At 42.9% G+C, this 18,441-nt stretch overlaps 1 protein-coding gene across 2 annotated transcripts in view; it reads right to left on the bottom strand.

Annotated features, from left to right (window-relative positions):
• Window positions 1–18,441, bottom strand: part of LOC129822764 (tyrosine-protein kinase Yes-like) — a 54,403-nt gene that overhangs the window by 24,490 nt on the left and 11,472 nt on the right. For both annotated transcript variants that reach the window (XM_055881152.1, XM_055881153.1), the window contains exons 2-4: window positions 3,359–3,643; window positions 1,416–1,515; window positions 850–948 (exon numbers count right to left, since the gene is read on the bottom strand). In XM_055881152.1, the coding sequence (XP_055737127.1) occupies window positions 850–948; window positions 1,416–1,515; window positions 3,359–3,643 (484 nt within the window). The remainder of the gene's footprint in view (window positions 1–849; window positions 949–1,415; window positions 1,516–3,358; window positions 3,644–18,441) is intronic.

Genomic DNA, 18,441 nt, shown 5'->3' with positions numbered 1-18,441 from the left:
AAAAGTCAAACTTGAAATACACAATGAGAGGAAATACAGAATTATTTGAGTCCATCAGGGGTCATGTAACAAACCGGATTAAATTCTATTTCCTTGCTAAACGATCATAAACCTCTAGGCTTATATCCAACATGAGACGGTAGATGAAACCCCCAGGGGACACATGTATCAAGTGTCTCAGGCGTAGGAGTGCTGGTTTATTTGAGCCAGTTTTCTACAGCAGGAAAATAATCCTGCAGCAACAAGCCATGTGGATTAAATTCCAGGACATTTTTGTAGGGGTTGATACGTTATGAAAATGAAGTCTGAAATGTCAAAGTGGAAACTTCAGAAGCCTTTTTAAACCTCAAATACACGACAAATTGAAAATTGCAGGAAAGTTTGTCTCGATCCAATTAAGATCCTACATCTGTAGATCGCTATGAATGAGATTACACGGACAGGAGGAACCTGATCAGCACTCCTATTCTGAGATGCTTTATAAATATGGCCTCAGGAGAGCAGAAGAAGATATGAGCTATTCTAGTTTGGGGCGGCAGGTAGCCTAGTTGTTAGAGCATTGGGTCCAGTAACCGAAAGGGTGCTGGATCGAATCCCCGAGCCGACAAGGTAAAAATCTGTCGTTCTGCCCCTGAACAGCGCAGTTAACCCACTGTTCCCCAGGAGGCTGTCATTGCAAATAACTGTCTTGCCTGGTTAAATAAAAAAATTGAAACAAAAAATGTGAATGGGCCTCCAGTGAGAGGCATGTGATGCATGATCATGATGCTGTGGTTAGGATAGTGCTGTTGTGTCAGTGGAAGGTCCTAATCAGGTTAGGTCAGGTGAGAGGATAAACAAGGGCCTTACTCTTCAGCCTGGATGGAGTCAGCTGGAGCCACATAGTTACTGGGGATGTAACCCTTCTTCCCTGTGTTGATGGAGCGCGCCTCCCACCAGTCCCCTTCTCTGTAGGGGGAAAAACACAGAGAGAGAGAGAGAGAATCATCCAGATATAGTATCACTACTATGTCTGCACACTCCAGCACTCACGGTTCCTAGTAACGGTAGCCTGGTTATGTCTTGTACATGCTGTCTTTCATGCATGTGTTCTATAGCTATATTATGGAGTGCGGCAATGCATTATATTTGAATTGAACAAAGTCACCCAAGGCTACATTCTAGAGCAGAGAGGTATTTATGACCTGAGGCACATCTGTGTTAAAGGGGTTTCATTAAATACATGAAAGACTACAGTGATCTGGGTGTAAAAACAGGATCAGAGAAAACATAAAATCTAACCAATGTTTTTTATTTTATTTAACATGTAGGAAGAAAGTTGTACAGAACGGGTGCAAAGCAGGAGCCAGCATCCCAAAAGGCATCCTATTCGCTATATAGTGCCCTACTTTTGACCAGGGCCCACAAGAACTCACGTGTTATTGATGATCTGGAAGCGGTCCCCTTTTTTGAACGTCAGGTCGTCTGAAGTTCTGGCTTCATAGTCGTACAAGGCCACGAAGAACGTAACCCCACCTGAACACACACACACAGACAGACAAAAAACATTCAATAAAACATTCAAAAAGCACAAGTGAAATTCATGGACAGTATATACATTCAGGGGATTCAAAAATAGTTTTGTTGACTAATTTTGGTGGAGAACCAGTACAGATGGTGAAAAAGTCACAATATGACGCCTTTCAGAGCTACTAATAGCCTACTAAGGATACAAAGATTTTCTATAAATACCTGGCGACCTTTGTGCCAAGATTGGTACTGTCAACATTCAGTGACATTGACAGAAACAAACTCTTATCTTCGCTGCAAAGGCACCAATGGGAGGTCAGGTCAGAGAAAGTAGATCTGTAGAGGCGGTCCTGTTTCCATAGCGGTGGTACGTGACTGGTATGTGTAGTGTGACACACTGTTGTGAGAGGAGGGTAGCAATAGATCCGTGGTCTCCGGCCTGCACGCTCCCTGTAGATTTTCCCCTGCCGTTAATTCTACTCGATGGAAATGTCCGGCGTAGAAAAATATGAACAAAACTGCCACGTGTCAGGAAAGCGACGCAGACACGCCATTGGCCCTGGATCCGACCTGGGTTGAGATACTATTTGAAATGATTTGAAACACTTAAGCTGGGCATAATTGAGCTTTCCTGGTGCAATGGAATCAATGTAATTGATGAAAACTGCACATCTGGCACTCTAGCCTAAAGCAAAGATTTCAAATAGTATTTCAACCCAGGTCTGCCATGGATACATTGGGAAGGGTAAAGGGAAAGACTGTCATCCATGTCAGGCTTTCATTTGGCAGGGGGGCGGATACTACATTGGTTGCTCTGACGGGAGGGGATTTAACCATGCGGCGAGGTTGTTTGTTTGTTTAGCGGCGTAGGGGGAAGTGTTTACGTCAGCTCGGTGCAAATCGAACGCAGTTTACAAAAGCGTGAAGAATAGCACAGCACAGGTCATCTAATCTCACAGCTGTAATGTCGATACAGAACACTATGCAAACCATTCTGCTTACTGGACAGAGATTAGACAGGTAGGGCAGATCGTGTGGATAACCAACTACATCCCAAACGGCACCCTACTCCCTACACACGTTAGTACACTACTTTTGACCCGGGCCCGTAGGGTGCCATTACAGACACGGCCTCGCAGGGAGCACATATTCCTCTAAACCAATGCTGAACAACACAAAGCTGCCAACGCTAATCCCATTAACTGGTCGAGGAACGCCATAACGTGCCATGGAGCACCACCACCACCCCCGGACCAGATAACACAACAGGGATTGGGGATTACAAACATAATCCCACCTATACAGGAGGGCTCAATCCCATCTCCCTGCTCACTGGGACCTATAAAAAGATGTAACAAGATTTGTTTGTTTGTGCTAATGGCACCTGTGGACAACGTGACTGAAGGACATCTAGAGGGAGACGACGATAGACTGTCGGATTTGAATTGGCTGGAACACAACGGCAGATGGGGTCTTCGAGCGGCTCCGGATATTGAGGTGTCAGGTCACCGACTATTCCGTTGGAGAATAAGTATATGGGCCCCTGTGAAGGAACCATAGCAGTCTCATATTGCACACCTTAGAGTGCTTATATAGCACTGTTGTTGTGATAGAAAGCCACACGGGTACGAAAAGAAACCCACACTCGAAAGATACATGCGCACAAACGTGTCGCACAAATCATCCATTGATGTCAACACGTGATTGCACCGAAACTCGAGTTACGCCTTAAGGTCTCAAGTTTGGATTCTGTAAATAAAATGTCAATGTGTAATTCGCACGAAAATTCGAGGTAGGCTACGCTTGAAGATCTACATCTAGGATTATGTGGATAGTAGGCGAGTTTCACCTGATACGGCACCGGGGAATGCACCGGGGAGAGCACCGGAGAAGGAGGTGGATGCCCCTCCGAAGGGGGTCATGATGGCGGCTCCTCCGAAGGGGGTGATAGCGTGGGGATTGAAGCCTGCGGCGGGTCCAGAGGAAGGCGGCTGGTTCTGCTGCAGCTGGGTGGGGTCGGGCCCGTAGGGGCCTACATGGGGGGCGATGACGTCCGAGGCCGAAGCATTGTCCGGCCGGTACTTCATGGTGGGACCCTTGTCTTCTTTACTCTTGATGCAGCCCATGGTCACGTCTGGAGGGAAACACACAGACACACACTTAGTTAGAGCGTAGTTTCAGAACAGTGTTCACTGTGTCACCCGCGGCATAGACGTGATAGGCTGAGTGTGCAGGGGTGGCACTTCATCAGTCGAAACAACGAGGAAAGTGTTGGAAAAAGAGCAAAGAGGTTAATAAATGATGAAGGATTACAACATATGGACAGGTCAGGAGGATGCCTTTAACAATCAGATGACTCCCTCTGTAGCTGTCCTGCAACCTAGACGACTGTACGCCTATTAAATGTTTGTCATAAACCATTTGTTTGTCATTTGATGGCTTAAGCCACCAAGCCCAGATGCTCTATAAATCTGGGGACAAAAAATCCTAAATCTGATCTGAAATGATTTGGTTGTAGAGCATCACTCTTCCTAACGCATGTTACATGGTCATAATCAAACCCATGACCGGGTACAAGCACACACATACGACTGTGAGACAGCACTCGTCTAGTGAATCCAATGTAAAATACATGCATGTTGTGTTGACAGTCTAAAAGAGGTTTTATAAGGGGGTTTAGGACTGTTGCGTTGCATACCTGTAGGATTTAAGGAGATGTTTATTACATATGAATTTGAAATTGACAGCATCTGAAATGCCGTGCTGATGTAGGCTAAATAGTCAGAATTCTGAGAAAAAAGGATTAAAAGCATGTTTCCCCCCCCCAGAATTCCCATTTGCTGCTTCTTTTGTGGGTCAAACATCACAATAAGGGTTGCAACACATGGCCACCAGCCATTAAAAAAAACTCCATAGGCATTGCCCCAATTCTCCATCCTTCTTCTGAAGTGTGCACTTGCACACTCCCCGTCATGGATTTAAGAGCATAGGAATGGTGTAAGCATTGGCCGGAGGGAGTTTCCACCATTGCTAAATCCATGCAATAACGTGTGCGAGTACATGCTTCAGGAGACGGTTGGCAAATCGGCACGTCGCCTTAAACCACCAGTAACTATTACGTGAAACCATATGTCCAAAAAGCTACAACACATCTACACTGGCGTCGTCCCCGTCTGCATTGTTGTCATTCTTCCAGCCAACAGAATTTGCCAGTGTTATGTCAAGGCGAATGTGTGATGTCATAAGGTGAATGCACCAATTTGTAAGTCGCTCTGGATAAGAGCGTCTGCTAAATGACGTAAATGTAAATGTAAGGCATTCCTTTGTGAAGAGAAGGCCTAGTAAATACGGTTGCCATCAGACACGCTCCTATAGCAGGCTCCAGTCAGGGGATGTTTTGACGGATCCGGAAACAGCTGCTCTCGTCAGAGGGTTACAGCCAGGATTCTCTATCGTTTTCTCTACCCTGAGGTGGGTAGCTGTCTTTCAAAATCGGGAGCCTTCCGGCAAACAAGCGATGATTAATTCCTTACTTTGAAGGAGGACTTTGATTTACTCTTGAGAGCCGACTAAATCAGTGTGACTGAACTGACTATCTGAGCGACCTGTCAGTTAGCAACACCCCAGGGACATACAACGCAAAATTCCAGTAACTTTCCCAAATTTTGCTGAAATTATGGTTAGAGGTTCCCCAGATTTCCATCCTTTTTCCCTCTTAATGACAGGAATATTCCAACTAGGATTTCTGGAAATCCTGTGATTTTTGCGAAAGTTGCCAGAATTTTGCACGCCTATGATTGTCTTCTAGGCCAGTGTTTTGCAGAGACAGACAAAAAGGGAATGGCAGAAGTTCACAGAGTTTGTCAGTAGCAGAACTGCCAAGTACACTGAATAAATTGCATGCTATGGTTCGAATTACGTGCCGGTAGTTCTCTATAAAACTGATGTAAGAGTAGGGCTGGGAATTGCCAAGGACCTCAAGTTACGATATTATCGTGATACTTGGGTTGCCAATACGATATGTATTCTCATGATTCTATATGTATTGCGATTCAATACTGCGATTTTATTGTGATTCAATGTTCCAAACATATTGCTCACTATGTCTGCTGTAGAGGGACAAGATAGAGCAATGAGAACATGTGTTTTGATCTGTCATGTTGGCTCACTATTTAAAAAGAAGATGATCAAGCTGTAGGATGAAAAATACCTGTGTTTTGGCGCAGGTATATTTCGGGCGAACACTACCAATCAAAGAAATTATGGTAAAGTAATGTTTACAAATCGAAACGGAGTCAAAGTATCTGATCGAACTATATTAAGTGAACGCAGAGCCTATATTAACTGAACGCAGATTTGTAAAAAAATAAAATAAAAAAGTAAATGAAAAGCCTTGGTCCATATGAATCTAATCACAGATGTTCAGCTCGGAGGCCAAGGAATTCTGTCAGCCACATAACTACAGAACCAGCCCTCCCTTTAAAAGGAGTCTAACCTACCCTCCCTTTTAAACTTGAGATGGTATGCTGGGCTCCTGGAGGGTAGAATGGTTGGGTTGGTTGACTGTGGTTGCTTTGAACTTTACCATCAGAAAGAAGTGGCCCAGAGACAGGTTACTTAACTTGCCGCGCCTCAGTTCCAGGCCTTACATCCCAGTCACAAGGCTCCAGCCTGCATCAATGCCATTACGACGTCTGTCCAAAACTCAGAGACCATCTGGTGCAACATTCTTCTAATGGAGACACAGTCAACCATTTGGTCTGGGTGACACACACGTAAAGCTGGAAAGGCAGTGCATGTCATCAGCACCCGACTGGGTCGACACACGCACACACACCTGGTCCTCTTACGCTCCAAGCGTTCACACCCGAGACGTTTTAAAAGCCCCCTTCCCTAACCCATGGCCCAAGTGAAACTCTTCTCCCATTGTAAGTAAATGGGCACAGCAGCAGGTTCACATAGCCATGAAGATGCCGAGTGCAGTATTACAAGCGATTGTTCTTCATCTCGTGTCATGCTTTCGCCCATACGCTAATCCCCATAGCCCCCCTCCGATACACAAATGCAGATAATCGGAGCAGAATACCATTGCCTGGCAAAGAGAGCGGTAGAGATTTGCTCTGAATGTAGAGAGAAAAAAAAGAAAGAAAAGACATTAGTATTTATGTGTGCATGTGCGTGTGCCAAAGATACACAGAGAGTGGGCTGGGATTTTGAGCCAAACCCTCTCACATGGGGGACTGTCAGCACAGAGAAGAATCTGTTGAGCGAGAGAGAGAATCCCCTGGCCAACTGTATGCAGGATTATGAGGAGGGAGGCTTTGCGCTGGCTGTGAGGATGATGAGAGAAACATAAAAACCCACTTCCATACATGTACAGACCTGGTGTGGTGGACGTAGGTTAAAAGAGGGTGGGGGATGGAACTATCTGAAGAACAGATGAGGGATGGAAGGCCCAACTACTTCCCTAGCCTTTTATTCTTCTTCTACTTCCACTATAGCACTCTCTTCATTTACCACAGTTAATTCTTCTCCTTGTGCCACCTGTCTTGTGTAGATCCTTCCTGTGATCCAATAACATTAGTCCTCGAGAAGGATAACGTCCTCAGGCTACCAGTGATCTGATGGTTTCTGTCCCGGAGGAGCTTAACGACACTCTTGGCTTTGATGGCGTGATCCGGAGTGGCTGGGCAGGCTTTGGGTGACAGCCTTCATCAGCTCACAGCTAACAGTACAGGCCACAGTTAAAGCAGCCCACACACATAAAGACATGATGGGTTTAGCCCACAGCATGCTTTGTAGTCTTCAACACCAAAAGCACAATCTCCTCAGAGATTACCAGGGGGTAGAAATAAGGCAAGGCGAGATGAGATAGGACTGAGCTGCATCTACTCTGCATTGATCACAGTGTAGAGACTATGCTGATGATAATGATTATCTCAGACAAAAACACACACAAAGCCCATTGAGCGTCTATTACCAAGTAATTGCGAATTTCCATGGAGGCCACTAGCTACATATTATTAGGGCTCTATGATTTCCGCGATGCAGAAAACGCGGACGGAATCGCAGAATTTGGTTATAAAAATTGAATAAACTGTAAAACGTGGAATATTGCAGAATATGACATAATTTGGCTGAAATCGATTAAAAAATAAAATAATAATTAGATCTAAAGTAGGCCAAATTATTATCGTATCATAAATTATTTCATAACTGTAAAATTACAGACGGGTAGGCTTGGAGAAACAATTCCGTTTTCGATTGGGATGTTTTGAGGGGGGGGGGGGGGGGGGGGGCGGTCGTGTGGGACCCTTATGTCACCTCATAACTTGGCTGTCTCTTTGAGAAACATGTCGAAGAGGCCGTCTGAGAGGGCCAAGTCGTCCCCCATTTTTTTTTTTTAAATAAATAAAATCGACCCCTAAATTCAGAGAATCGCAATACCCAAACGACTATTATGAGTCAGGCGATAAATTCTGTCAGCATACTATTGATTGGACCCGTAAAAATATGTATGATGACCACCTAAAGTCGAGAGCCCATGTGAAGAACAAGGAAAAGCACCATGTTAACCAGAGCATGCCTCTTCAAACGACCATTACTAGTGCAAGCGCATCAGCAGATTCAAGACGAGAATTTATTCAGGACTTTGTGGCTGTGTGCGCCGAGTCTGACATCCCCTTAGAAAAGCGAAGAAAGCTATTGCAAACAGGGAGGAGCGTTGCCCCGAAAATGAGAGCAGCCTCCGTCAAACGTACCTGCCCGGTGTGTTCGACCAACACGTGACTGCCGTTCTACAGAAGATCGGTGGGAATAAGTTTCCGGTGGTTGTTGACAAGACAACAGATTCAAGGGATTTCAGCGTTCTAAACATCGTCATTGGTGAGTTAACTTAACAGCCTATTAATATACCGTTGCAATAGCCTACATTTACGCTCTGCAATGTGAATTGAACACTGCCTCTCCATCTAGCTAACTATCGCTGTATCTATATTGTGTTTACACTTGACATTTTAATAACACTTATCTTGTCACAATATTATTTTAGGTCAAAACATGAAGTGTTGAAAACCAGTACTTTCAGGTGGATGACATTTTCATGGACAGATGCATCTACTCAACGTTTTCCCAGCTGTACTAGCCTCCCTCCACAGCAACCATCTGAACGATGCCTGGGCAGCGGTCACAGATAATGCCTCCTACTGCCTGAAGGCATACACGGAGTTTCTGAATGGAGTGATGCCCAACAGTGTCCATGTAACCTGTCTCTGCCATGTCATTAATCTGGTGGGTGGACCTGGCAGTACTACAAATACTTCTCTGAAGTTGCATCACTTGTGACATTGATGAGATCTGTCTTCTTCAAGAACCCTGCCAGAAAGAGAAGACGGGTGAGCTTCCTCATTATGTGGGCGTTTGTGCAGGCCAAGGCTCCTCCTGAAGCAGTGAGCTCCAGATGGAATAGCTGGTTTGAGGCAGTGAAGTACCACGCAGAGCATGTTCATCTGTGCAGAGAGTTTTTGTTGGCAGAAAAGTCATCATCCCAGGCAGTCACAAACATCCTCAGCCAGCTGGAAACTTTTTTTCATTTATAATGAACTCTGTATTAAATTGCCTTGATAAAAAAATAGTGCAATGTGTTGCATCATTACAAATGTACTGTTCTATCTTTTTAAATTGTTGACTTTTTATTCATTCACATTACTAGACACTCTCTGATGCTAAAATTAGTGTAAATTGTAAAACACATAATTCAGAAAAATCGAAACGGGGAAAAATTAACTTGGGGAAAAAAGTAACGGAATCTCGAGAGAAAAAAAAAAAGCGGATTTCATATGGCCCTATATTATAACGAACGCAAACTAAAATAAACTAATTGCAGACAGGCAATCATAAAGAGATACTGACATTTACAAGCGAATGTGAACGAGAGACATTGAGCAAATGAACAAAGTTTTGATGAATGCCATACTGGCTCTCCAGCAGCATGTCTACACGCTGTGTCTGTGTGGAGTCTGGAGTCACTGGGGCAACGGGTCTGCCTGCTCTGCTCGGAGAAGAAGGGGGAGGAGGAGACCACCAAGAACAGAGAGGAGAAAAAACGCAAGGAAATCAAGATAGCAGTGGCAGCTGTACAAATAACTCAACCAAAAGGCATTGACTTCTCAACACTAGCACAATACGATGCCCCGTCACCTTATTAATTCAGCCACTTACTTAGATAACATGACCCCTAAGTTTAACTTGCTAACACAGAATTATGCGTTTTTCATGCAGGAAAAAAAGATAAAACTCATAAGAAATATCTTGCCATGTTTGTAAACATGGACCGAAAAAGCTTCTTATTGTAATTTCTGCTCGGCATTAAACTCATTTTGTGCATCAGTTGCACTTCTAAACTTGGATGAGAATTCACTAACGGGCATTCTATCAGCAGACAGCGCTCTGACTGATGTTTAGCTACTTTTCTCGGAGTAGCCAGCCTATTTTTCTCTGGTACTTTTCAAGATGAACTTTAAGCAAAACATTAGGAAATGTAGCTGGCTACATTCTTCCTATGACAGGCCTAAACATTCGAAATATGATGGCCATGCATCGTATTAGCTTTTTCATTGTAAGCTCGTTTAGTCGTGTGGCTTCCAGCCAAATAGCGTTGCACTTCTGTTGCCATCTGATGAAAATGAAGCTACTTTCTGTTGAATGTGTTGCACTAATGTATTTTCTGTGAAGGAAAACTATAGTTGCAAGTTCCTGATCACTATATTGAAGCAAAATAACAACAACTTAACTTTCAATGTAAAACTTTAGCCCCGTTGATACACAGTTGGACTCACCTGCTCCTGCTTTCTCCCATTGTGCTATTTACAAGCCAACACAAGACCTGCTCAACTATTCTGGGGAACTAAGTAAGCTTCATAATGTAAAATAATGTGACGGGTGAAATAAGAACGCTTTGCACACGATGACAGCAGGTATTTACTTGAAAAATAGCTACAAATATTACAATGTATTGAAAAACTTATAAGAAATAGTTTCAACAGTATTGAAAAAAATCATCCCGTAGCTATTTCATAATACCCCGGTATACGATATACAGTTGAAGTCAGAAGTTTACATTCACCTTAACCAATTACAAATGAACTCAGTTATTCACAATTCCTGACATTTAATCACAGTAAAAATTCCCTGTCTTAGGATCACCACTTAACTTGAAGAATGTGAAATGTCAGAATAATAGTAGAGAGAATGATTTATTTCAGCTTTTATTTCTTTCATCACATTCCCAGTAGGTCAGAAGTTTACATACACTCAATTAGTATTTGGTAGCATTGCCTTTAAATTGTTTAACTTGCGTCAAACGTTTCGGGTAGCCTTCCACAAACTTCCCACAATAAGTTGGGTGAATTTTGGCCCACTTTCCGCACCAAAGAACGTTCATCTCTAGGAGACAGAACGCATCTCCTTCCTGAGCAGTATGACAGCTGCGTGGTCCCATGCTGTTTATACTTGCGTACTATTGTTTGTACAGATGAACAAGGTACCTTCAGGCATTTGGAAATTGCTCCCAAGGATGAACCAGACTTGTGGAGGTCTACAATTTTTTTTCTGAGGTCTTGGCTGATTTCTTTTGATTTTCCCATGATGTCAAGCAAAGAGTCACTGAGTTTGAAGGTAGGCCTTGAAATACATCCACAAGTACACCTCCAATTGACTCAAATTACGTCAATTAGCCTATCAGAAGCTTCTAAAGCCATGACATCATTTTCTGGAATTTACCAAGCTGTTTAAAGGCACAGTCAACTTGGTGTATGTAAACTTCTGACCCACTGGAATTGTGATACAGTGAATTCTAAGTGAAATAATCTCTCTGTAAACAACTGTTTGAAAAAATGTATTGTGTCATGCACAAAGTAGATGTCCTAACCGACTTGCCAAAAGTCGGAGTGGTTGAAAAACGAGTTAATGACTCCGACCTAAGTGTATGTAAACTTCCAACTTCAACTGTATATGGTATACCACCCAAGCCTACCTACATGTTACATGCCTTTAAGATTATTGGTCTAGAGTTGAACGATCAAGGCCTACACCTCCAGGAAAAAGGTTCCTTTAAGTCTGACCAGACCACTGTGTCCACACCACTGTGTCCACAGAGAAAGCTTCCTCACTTGCTTTAAAGCCCCCCAACTCCAGCTCCCAGGTTTGACTGAGATTAGACTGGGTTTGACTGAGATTACAGGAATAGTGGAGAAGCAACATGGATATTGCTACGGTTTTAATTATAGTATAACAATTCTTTAAAGGTTATAACATTGTTTGGAAAACGACACAGTTCTAAGCAAGGTTGAAGGAGTCCGCACGCTGAGAAATGGTGCCCATATTAGACATCCCCAGATCCCTATGAACAAAGAGCGAGTACACAATGTAACCTAAATGACATTAGTCATGTACTCAAATGATTTCCCATGAATCCAAAGTCACAAAGGAGCCTTAAGTCTTAGTAACCATCACTTCCAAGGATCTAAAATGCATAGAGGCGCTCATTATTCATGCATTACAGAGCCAAAAATACTAAACAAAACTGCCAATATGTTTGTGGATTTGGAGTTAAATTTAGTAACATGTTCTAATTACTGACAGCATCCTGTTGCCCTGAGCATATAACAAAATAACAGCACACATACATGAAAGGATTTCCAGTAGTGTCATTCTGTGTAGCAAGTAGTACACCGGGAAATATTACTGTAACTGGGCGAGGTAAGAGTCGAAAAAGGAAAAGTTTGGTTATTACAACCCTCAAACATTTCCTCTGTCTGATCTGAAGGAGAGACAGAATAAATGCAGACCATAGATGTGTTGTCTTATCAGAGAAAAGCTCTGAGACTTCTCAGGAGGTCTTTCATTACAGTGTGTCAGCTGCTGTTGAAATACAAACGTGTCCTTCCTAAACTAGGTCGAAGTTGCCTCGTACTTCCCTCTGTCTAAATCAAAAGCGTTGTGTTCTGAGACGGCGAAAGATTCAGGAATAACTTGCTTATTTAGAAGACAGCAAATATCGCTATGTAGCAAGCTGAGGAAGACGCAAACACATTTTGGCATCAAACGTGTCGACCTGATTTGCATAGGGTTCTTGTGGCTCAGATTACACCCTAGTAACGTTTGGAATGCATTGGCTGGCATAGGGTGAAGTTGCCCCAAGACGGTGATCTTGGGTCAGTTTTTCCATTGTCCTCACTAAGGATTGGTTGAGGGAAAGCTGATCCTAGATCTGTACCTAGGGGAAACGTCACCCTGGAATTTCTTTAGCTGAACGGTACGCCCCTCATACATTCCACAGAGGGGGACATGGAGTTACACCGCCACCTGAGGCTCCTTGACCCCCTGACTTCCTCACCCCTGGTGTGCTCACTAGTGTTTCATCACCAGTGTTTCGCCCAGGCAACAAAAAAAAATATTGTTGCAAGCCACCCAGACAGCATATGAACACGTCATAAGCCATGGCAAAATGCTTAGAATTCAAGTAAATTCGCTTTAAAATAGCAACATTTTCTCTCAGCCTCGAGGCAAAATGTGTAGAAATGAATGAGATTAGCTATAAAACTGCACATTTATTCCTCTGCCCCATGGCAAAATGTGTAGGGGCCTCGCAAACCTGCGCAACACCACTGGTTGATTCTTGACTAGGGGAGGGGTGAGTGTTGAAGAGGGGTCAAACTTAACTGGTGCAGGGGTGAGACTTGACTAGGTGGGATCTGAGAAGGAATGGCAAAGTCCATATCAGTGATTGGTGCTACAGCTCTGCAGTGAACAGCCCCCTGTCCTGAGTGTACTGTGTTTCTTGCGCTGGCAGGTTTGGCTGCCACAGAGTTAAATAACCTTTAGAACGGTGTTGTACCCGGACAGATAATATATTTACAGAGGAAAATGCAAATGCCCATCACAAAACTTTATTGAAAGTATGTTTGGTAGAAAAACGATGAAAAAATAACACCGATAAGATTAAAGGGCTAAAGTGGTCCCAAAGGTCAGCCCAGATTGGACGGTCAAGGCTAGAGAGGAGCTATGATCGCTAGGAGCTATTATTTAAAGCTGTATAGATTTAAATCAGTCGGCAGTCTGCACTGTTTGTCAGTCCAATTATATTTGGATGGATACCAATAGAGATTTGAGTACCTTCACAAAAGTTTTAATGGTAGAGGATTAAAAATAGTCACACTAAATCCACATTAAAACAGCAGAATCAGCTTCCGTCATCAAAAGGGATTTGATGTGTTTACTCTAAATCTCAGATCACAGAATCAGATTATTCTGTAGAGCTATCAAAAAAAAAAAAAAAAAAACGCATTACAACAGAAAAAGATAATATTTTCGGCAATTCTGCTGAACATGGCAAAACAGAACTATAGTATGTTGGACCCGTTCCAAATTGGACCTGGGGATTTCCCACCAAGACCTGATATGCAGTCAAATGGGCTTTCTCGTCCTACACAGTTACAAACAACAACTGCATTCAGAATATAAAGTAACAGCCGACCAGTTGTAGCCTATCCTTCTCCTTTAACTTTTAATTCCATCCTTTTAATTCCATGTTCCTCCACTGATTAGATGTCTCCTAACTTGACTGTAGCCTATTGCCGCTTTGATGACTTATGATTGGCCAACAACAAGCACTCTCGTGAAAAAGCAAAGTGCAGCAGCAGAAATGACAACATGTCTCTCTCCCTACTGCAGCAGTCGTGTTCGGATCTGTATGGGTCCATCCGGACAAGTCGGTTAAAATGACATGTATCCAAGAACCGTGACAATCGTATCAGATGCGACCCGGACCCATGACATTATTTAGAATTCTGGAACCAGACCCGCTCGGGTCCTGGATTGGGTTGGTATTCGGATACAGGTGGATCCATGAAGACCTCTACTGTACAGTCGTGGCCAAAAGTTTTGAGAATGACACAAATATTAATTTCCACAAAGTTTGCTGCTTCAGTGTCTTTAGATATTTTTGTCAGATGTTACTATGGAATACTGAATTATAATTACAAGCATGTCATGTCATAAGTCTCAAAGGCTTTTATTGACAATTACATGAAGTAGATGCAAAGAGTCAATATATGCAGTGTTGACCCTTCCTTTTCAAGACCTCTGCAATCCGCCCTGGCATGCTGTCAATTAACTTCTGGGCCACATCCTGACTGATGGCAGCCCATTCATAATCAATGCTTGGAGATTGTCAGAATTTGTGGGTTTGTGTTTGTCCACCCGCCTTTTGAGGATTGACCACAAGTTCTCAATGGGATTAAGGTCTGTGGAGTTATGGCCATGGACCCAAAATATCGATGTTTTGTTCCCCAAGCCACTTGGCACTTTTGCCTTATGGCAAGGTGCCCCATCATGCTGGAAAAGGCATTGTTCGTCACCAAACTGTTCCTGGATGGTTGGGAGAAGATGCTCTCCGAGGATGTGTTGGCAAAATTGTGAGTGATCCCACTCCCTTGGCTGAGAAGCAACCCCACACATGAATCGTCTCAGGATGCTTTACTGTTGGCATGACACAGGACTGATGGTAGCGCTCACCTTGTCTTTTCCGGACAAGCTTATTCCCGGATGCCCCAAACAATCGGAAAGGGGATTCAGAGAAAATGACTTGACCCCAGTCCTCAGCAGTCCAATCCCTGTACCTTTTGCAGAATATCAGTCTGTCCCTGATGCTTTTCCTGGAGAGAAGTGGCTTCTTTGCTGCCCTTCTTGACACCAGGCCATCCTCCAAAAGTCTTCGCCTCACTGTGCGTGCAGATGCACTCACACCTGCCTGCTGCCATTCCTGAGCAAGCTCTGTACTGGTGGTGCCCCGTTCCCGCAGCTGAATCAACTTTAGGAGACGATCCTGGCGCTTGCTGGACTTTCAAGGGCGACCTGAAGCCTTCTTCACAACAATTGAACTGCTCTCCTTGTAGATCCAATAAATGGTTGATATAGGTGCAATCTTACTGGCAGCAATATCCTTGCCTGTGAAGCCCTTTTTGTGCAAAGCAATGATGCCGGAACGTGTTTCCTTGCAGGTAACCATGGTTGACAGATGAAGAACAATGATTCCAAGCACCACCCTCCTTTTGAAGCTTCCAGTCTGTTATTTGAACTCAATCAGCATGACAAAGTGATCTCCAGCCTTGTCCCTGTCAACACTCACACCTGTGTTAACGAGAGAATCACTGACATGATGTCAGCTGGTCCTTTTGTGGCAGGGCTGAAATGCAGTGGACATGTTTTGGGGGGATTCAGTTCATTTGCATGGCAAAGAGGGACTTTGCCAGAGGGACTTGCACTCTTCATAATTCTCTGGAGTATTTGCAAATTGCTGTCATACAAACTGAGGCAGCTGACTTTGTGAAAACTATTATTTGTGTCATTCTCAAAACTTTTGGCCACGACTGAAGACTGCTGTGGAATGAAGGTTCTGTGTATATCGTATCCTCCACCCCTGGCCCATTCTTTCCTGACAGTGGGAAAGAACTGGAAATTCCACACAGCTTCATGAAAGGCCCTGGGCTGATAACATGGAGGTGAGCGGAGACATGTTAATTCACCATTAAAACTTCTTGCCACTAGGGGGGTGCCATTTCGGCATAGCACAAATGTGTACCCAATGTAAACGGCCTCGTACTCAATTCTTGCTCGTACAATATGCATATTATTCTTACTATTGGATAGAAAACACTCTCTAGTTTCTAAAACCGTTGGAATTATGTCTGTAAGTGAAACAGAACTCGACTTAGAGCACTTTTCCTATGTCTGTGTGAGAATGGCAAATTTTATCATCTGCTTTGAGACCTGTTTTTAACTTTGCCTGTCTTCTATTGGTTGAGATGCACTGCATACGCCTTCCCCTGGCTGTTAGCGAATAGGGAGAGTTGAAATGCAGTTTCTACACGGTTCGGGAAGTCTATAAATTGGTTGGAACCGAGGTGTCCGGCCTTTTGGGACTTCGCGCTGACGCAGAAAGGCTCTTGGCATGTCTTTTTAGAACCTCTGGTTTTAGCTCCTAGATGTATCCGGCTCTGTTTTTATTCGCTATAGGCTTTGAAGACATCATAATCTTGTTATTTTGAACCGAATTATACCAGTTTATGTCAGTATATTGCGATTTTCAGGTATTTATTTCCATGGCGCTGTAGAAACTTGGGTGTCTCTCTCTCGAATGCCATTCTGTACTGCTAATTGCAACGTCAAAGGAAACATTCTCCAACCCAGCAACGATTCTTTTGGCCAACGGACACCTTTCACAAGATTCTGATGGGAGTTCAGCTAATAGTAAGTACTATTTATGCTGATAAAACGTTGTTCTGTTGAAAAAGTTAAATATATTAGACGCCATTATTTTCCGTGTAGCGTTGCGCTATCGCACCCTGTATTGTACCCAGTATTGCGCAGTAAGGTTAATTTTAAAAATGTAATTCAGCGATTGCATTAAGAACTAATTTGTCTTTCAATTGCTGTCCAAACTGTATTTTTTTAGTCAAGTTTATGAATAGTTTTCGATAAGATTAGGTGCCTTTCCAAAATGGCACCGGACAGATTGCTCGATTTTTTGCCCACTAAACACGTTGTGTAACCACGAATTGTGCGGCTAAATATGCACATTTTCGAACAAACTATATGCATTGTGTAATATGATGTTACAGGACTGTCATCTGAAGAATTCTGAGAAGGTTAGTGAAAAAATGAATAGCGTTTGGTGGTTTATAACGTTATTGCTATTTTTGGCTTGAATCAATGCTACTGTGTGACTGACTATTGTAGTAAGCTAAGATAACGCTATATTGTGTTTTCGCTGTAAAACACTTAGAAAATCTGAAATATTGTCTTGATTCAATAGAGTGGTGTCTTTCAATTGCTGTACGCTCTGTATTTTTAAGAAATGTTTTATGATGAGTAATTAGCTAATACACAATGGTCTCTGTAGTTATTCTAGTCATTTTAGTGATAGTTGTGATGGGGGCTGCAATTGTAAACTATGATTTATACCTGAAATATGCACATTTTTCTAACAAAACCTATGCTATACAATAAATATGTTATCAGACTGTCATCTGATGAGGTTTGTTTCTTGGTTAGTGGCTATTTATATCTTTATTTGGTCTAATTTGTGATAGCTACTGATGCAGTAAGAAAATGGTGGAGTAAGAAAATTGTTGTCTTTTGCTAACGTGGTTAGCTAATAGATTTACATATTGTGTCTTCCCTGTAAAACATTTTAAAAATCAGAGATGATGGCTTGAATCACAAGATCTGTATCTTTCATTTGGTGTCTTGGACTTGTGATTTCATGAACATTTTATTTTATGATATCCCTGTAACTTTAGGCTAGACTATGCTAGTCAGCTTTTGTGATGGGGGTGCTCCCGGATCCGGGTTTGTGAGGCGTTAGAGGTTTTAAACAGCCTGGAGTTCTGGCTCTGGGGTGACATTTCCCCTAGGTACATATCTAGGGTCAGTACATACTGTATCTAGAGTGGGGGAAATGTAAAACTGACCAAAGATCAGCATCTAGGGGCAACTTCACCCTTCTCCAGAGTTCTGCATCAGACTTTTGTACACTTGTTTATCAAATGTTTTTACTTTTTTTTCAATTGAACCTTTATTTAACAAGGCAAGTCAGAGTTAAGAACAAATTATTTTTTTAAATGACGGCCTAGGAATTGCCACTTAAGTCTCCCATTGTCGTCATCAAATGACTAATCAAATGACTAACATGACTAATTGAAAACTCAGTTAGGATTCGCCCCGTCATGATGAAAATGGCCTGATTGCGTAGCAGCAAGAGCTGTTTGAGGACTAGACCGATAGTCCCAGATCTGGTCCCAGATCTGTTTATTCTTGCTACCTCCATTGATGTCATTGTTTGGCATTACAGTTCCATGAGGAGTTGGCAAG

This window comes from Salvelinus fontinalis, chromosome 25 (genome assembly GCF_029448725.1).
Source record: "Salvelinus fontinalis isolate EN_2023a chromosome 25, ASM2944872v1, whole genome shotgun sequence".
Classification (NCBI taxonomy): Eukaryota; Metazoa; Chordata; class Actinopteri; order Salmoniformes; family Salmonidae; genus Salvelinus; species Salvelinus fontinalis.
This window is presented reverse-complemented; position numbering and strand designations above follow the sequence as displayed.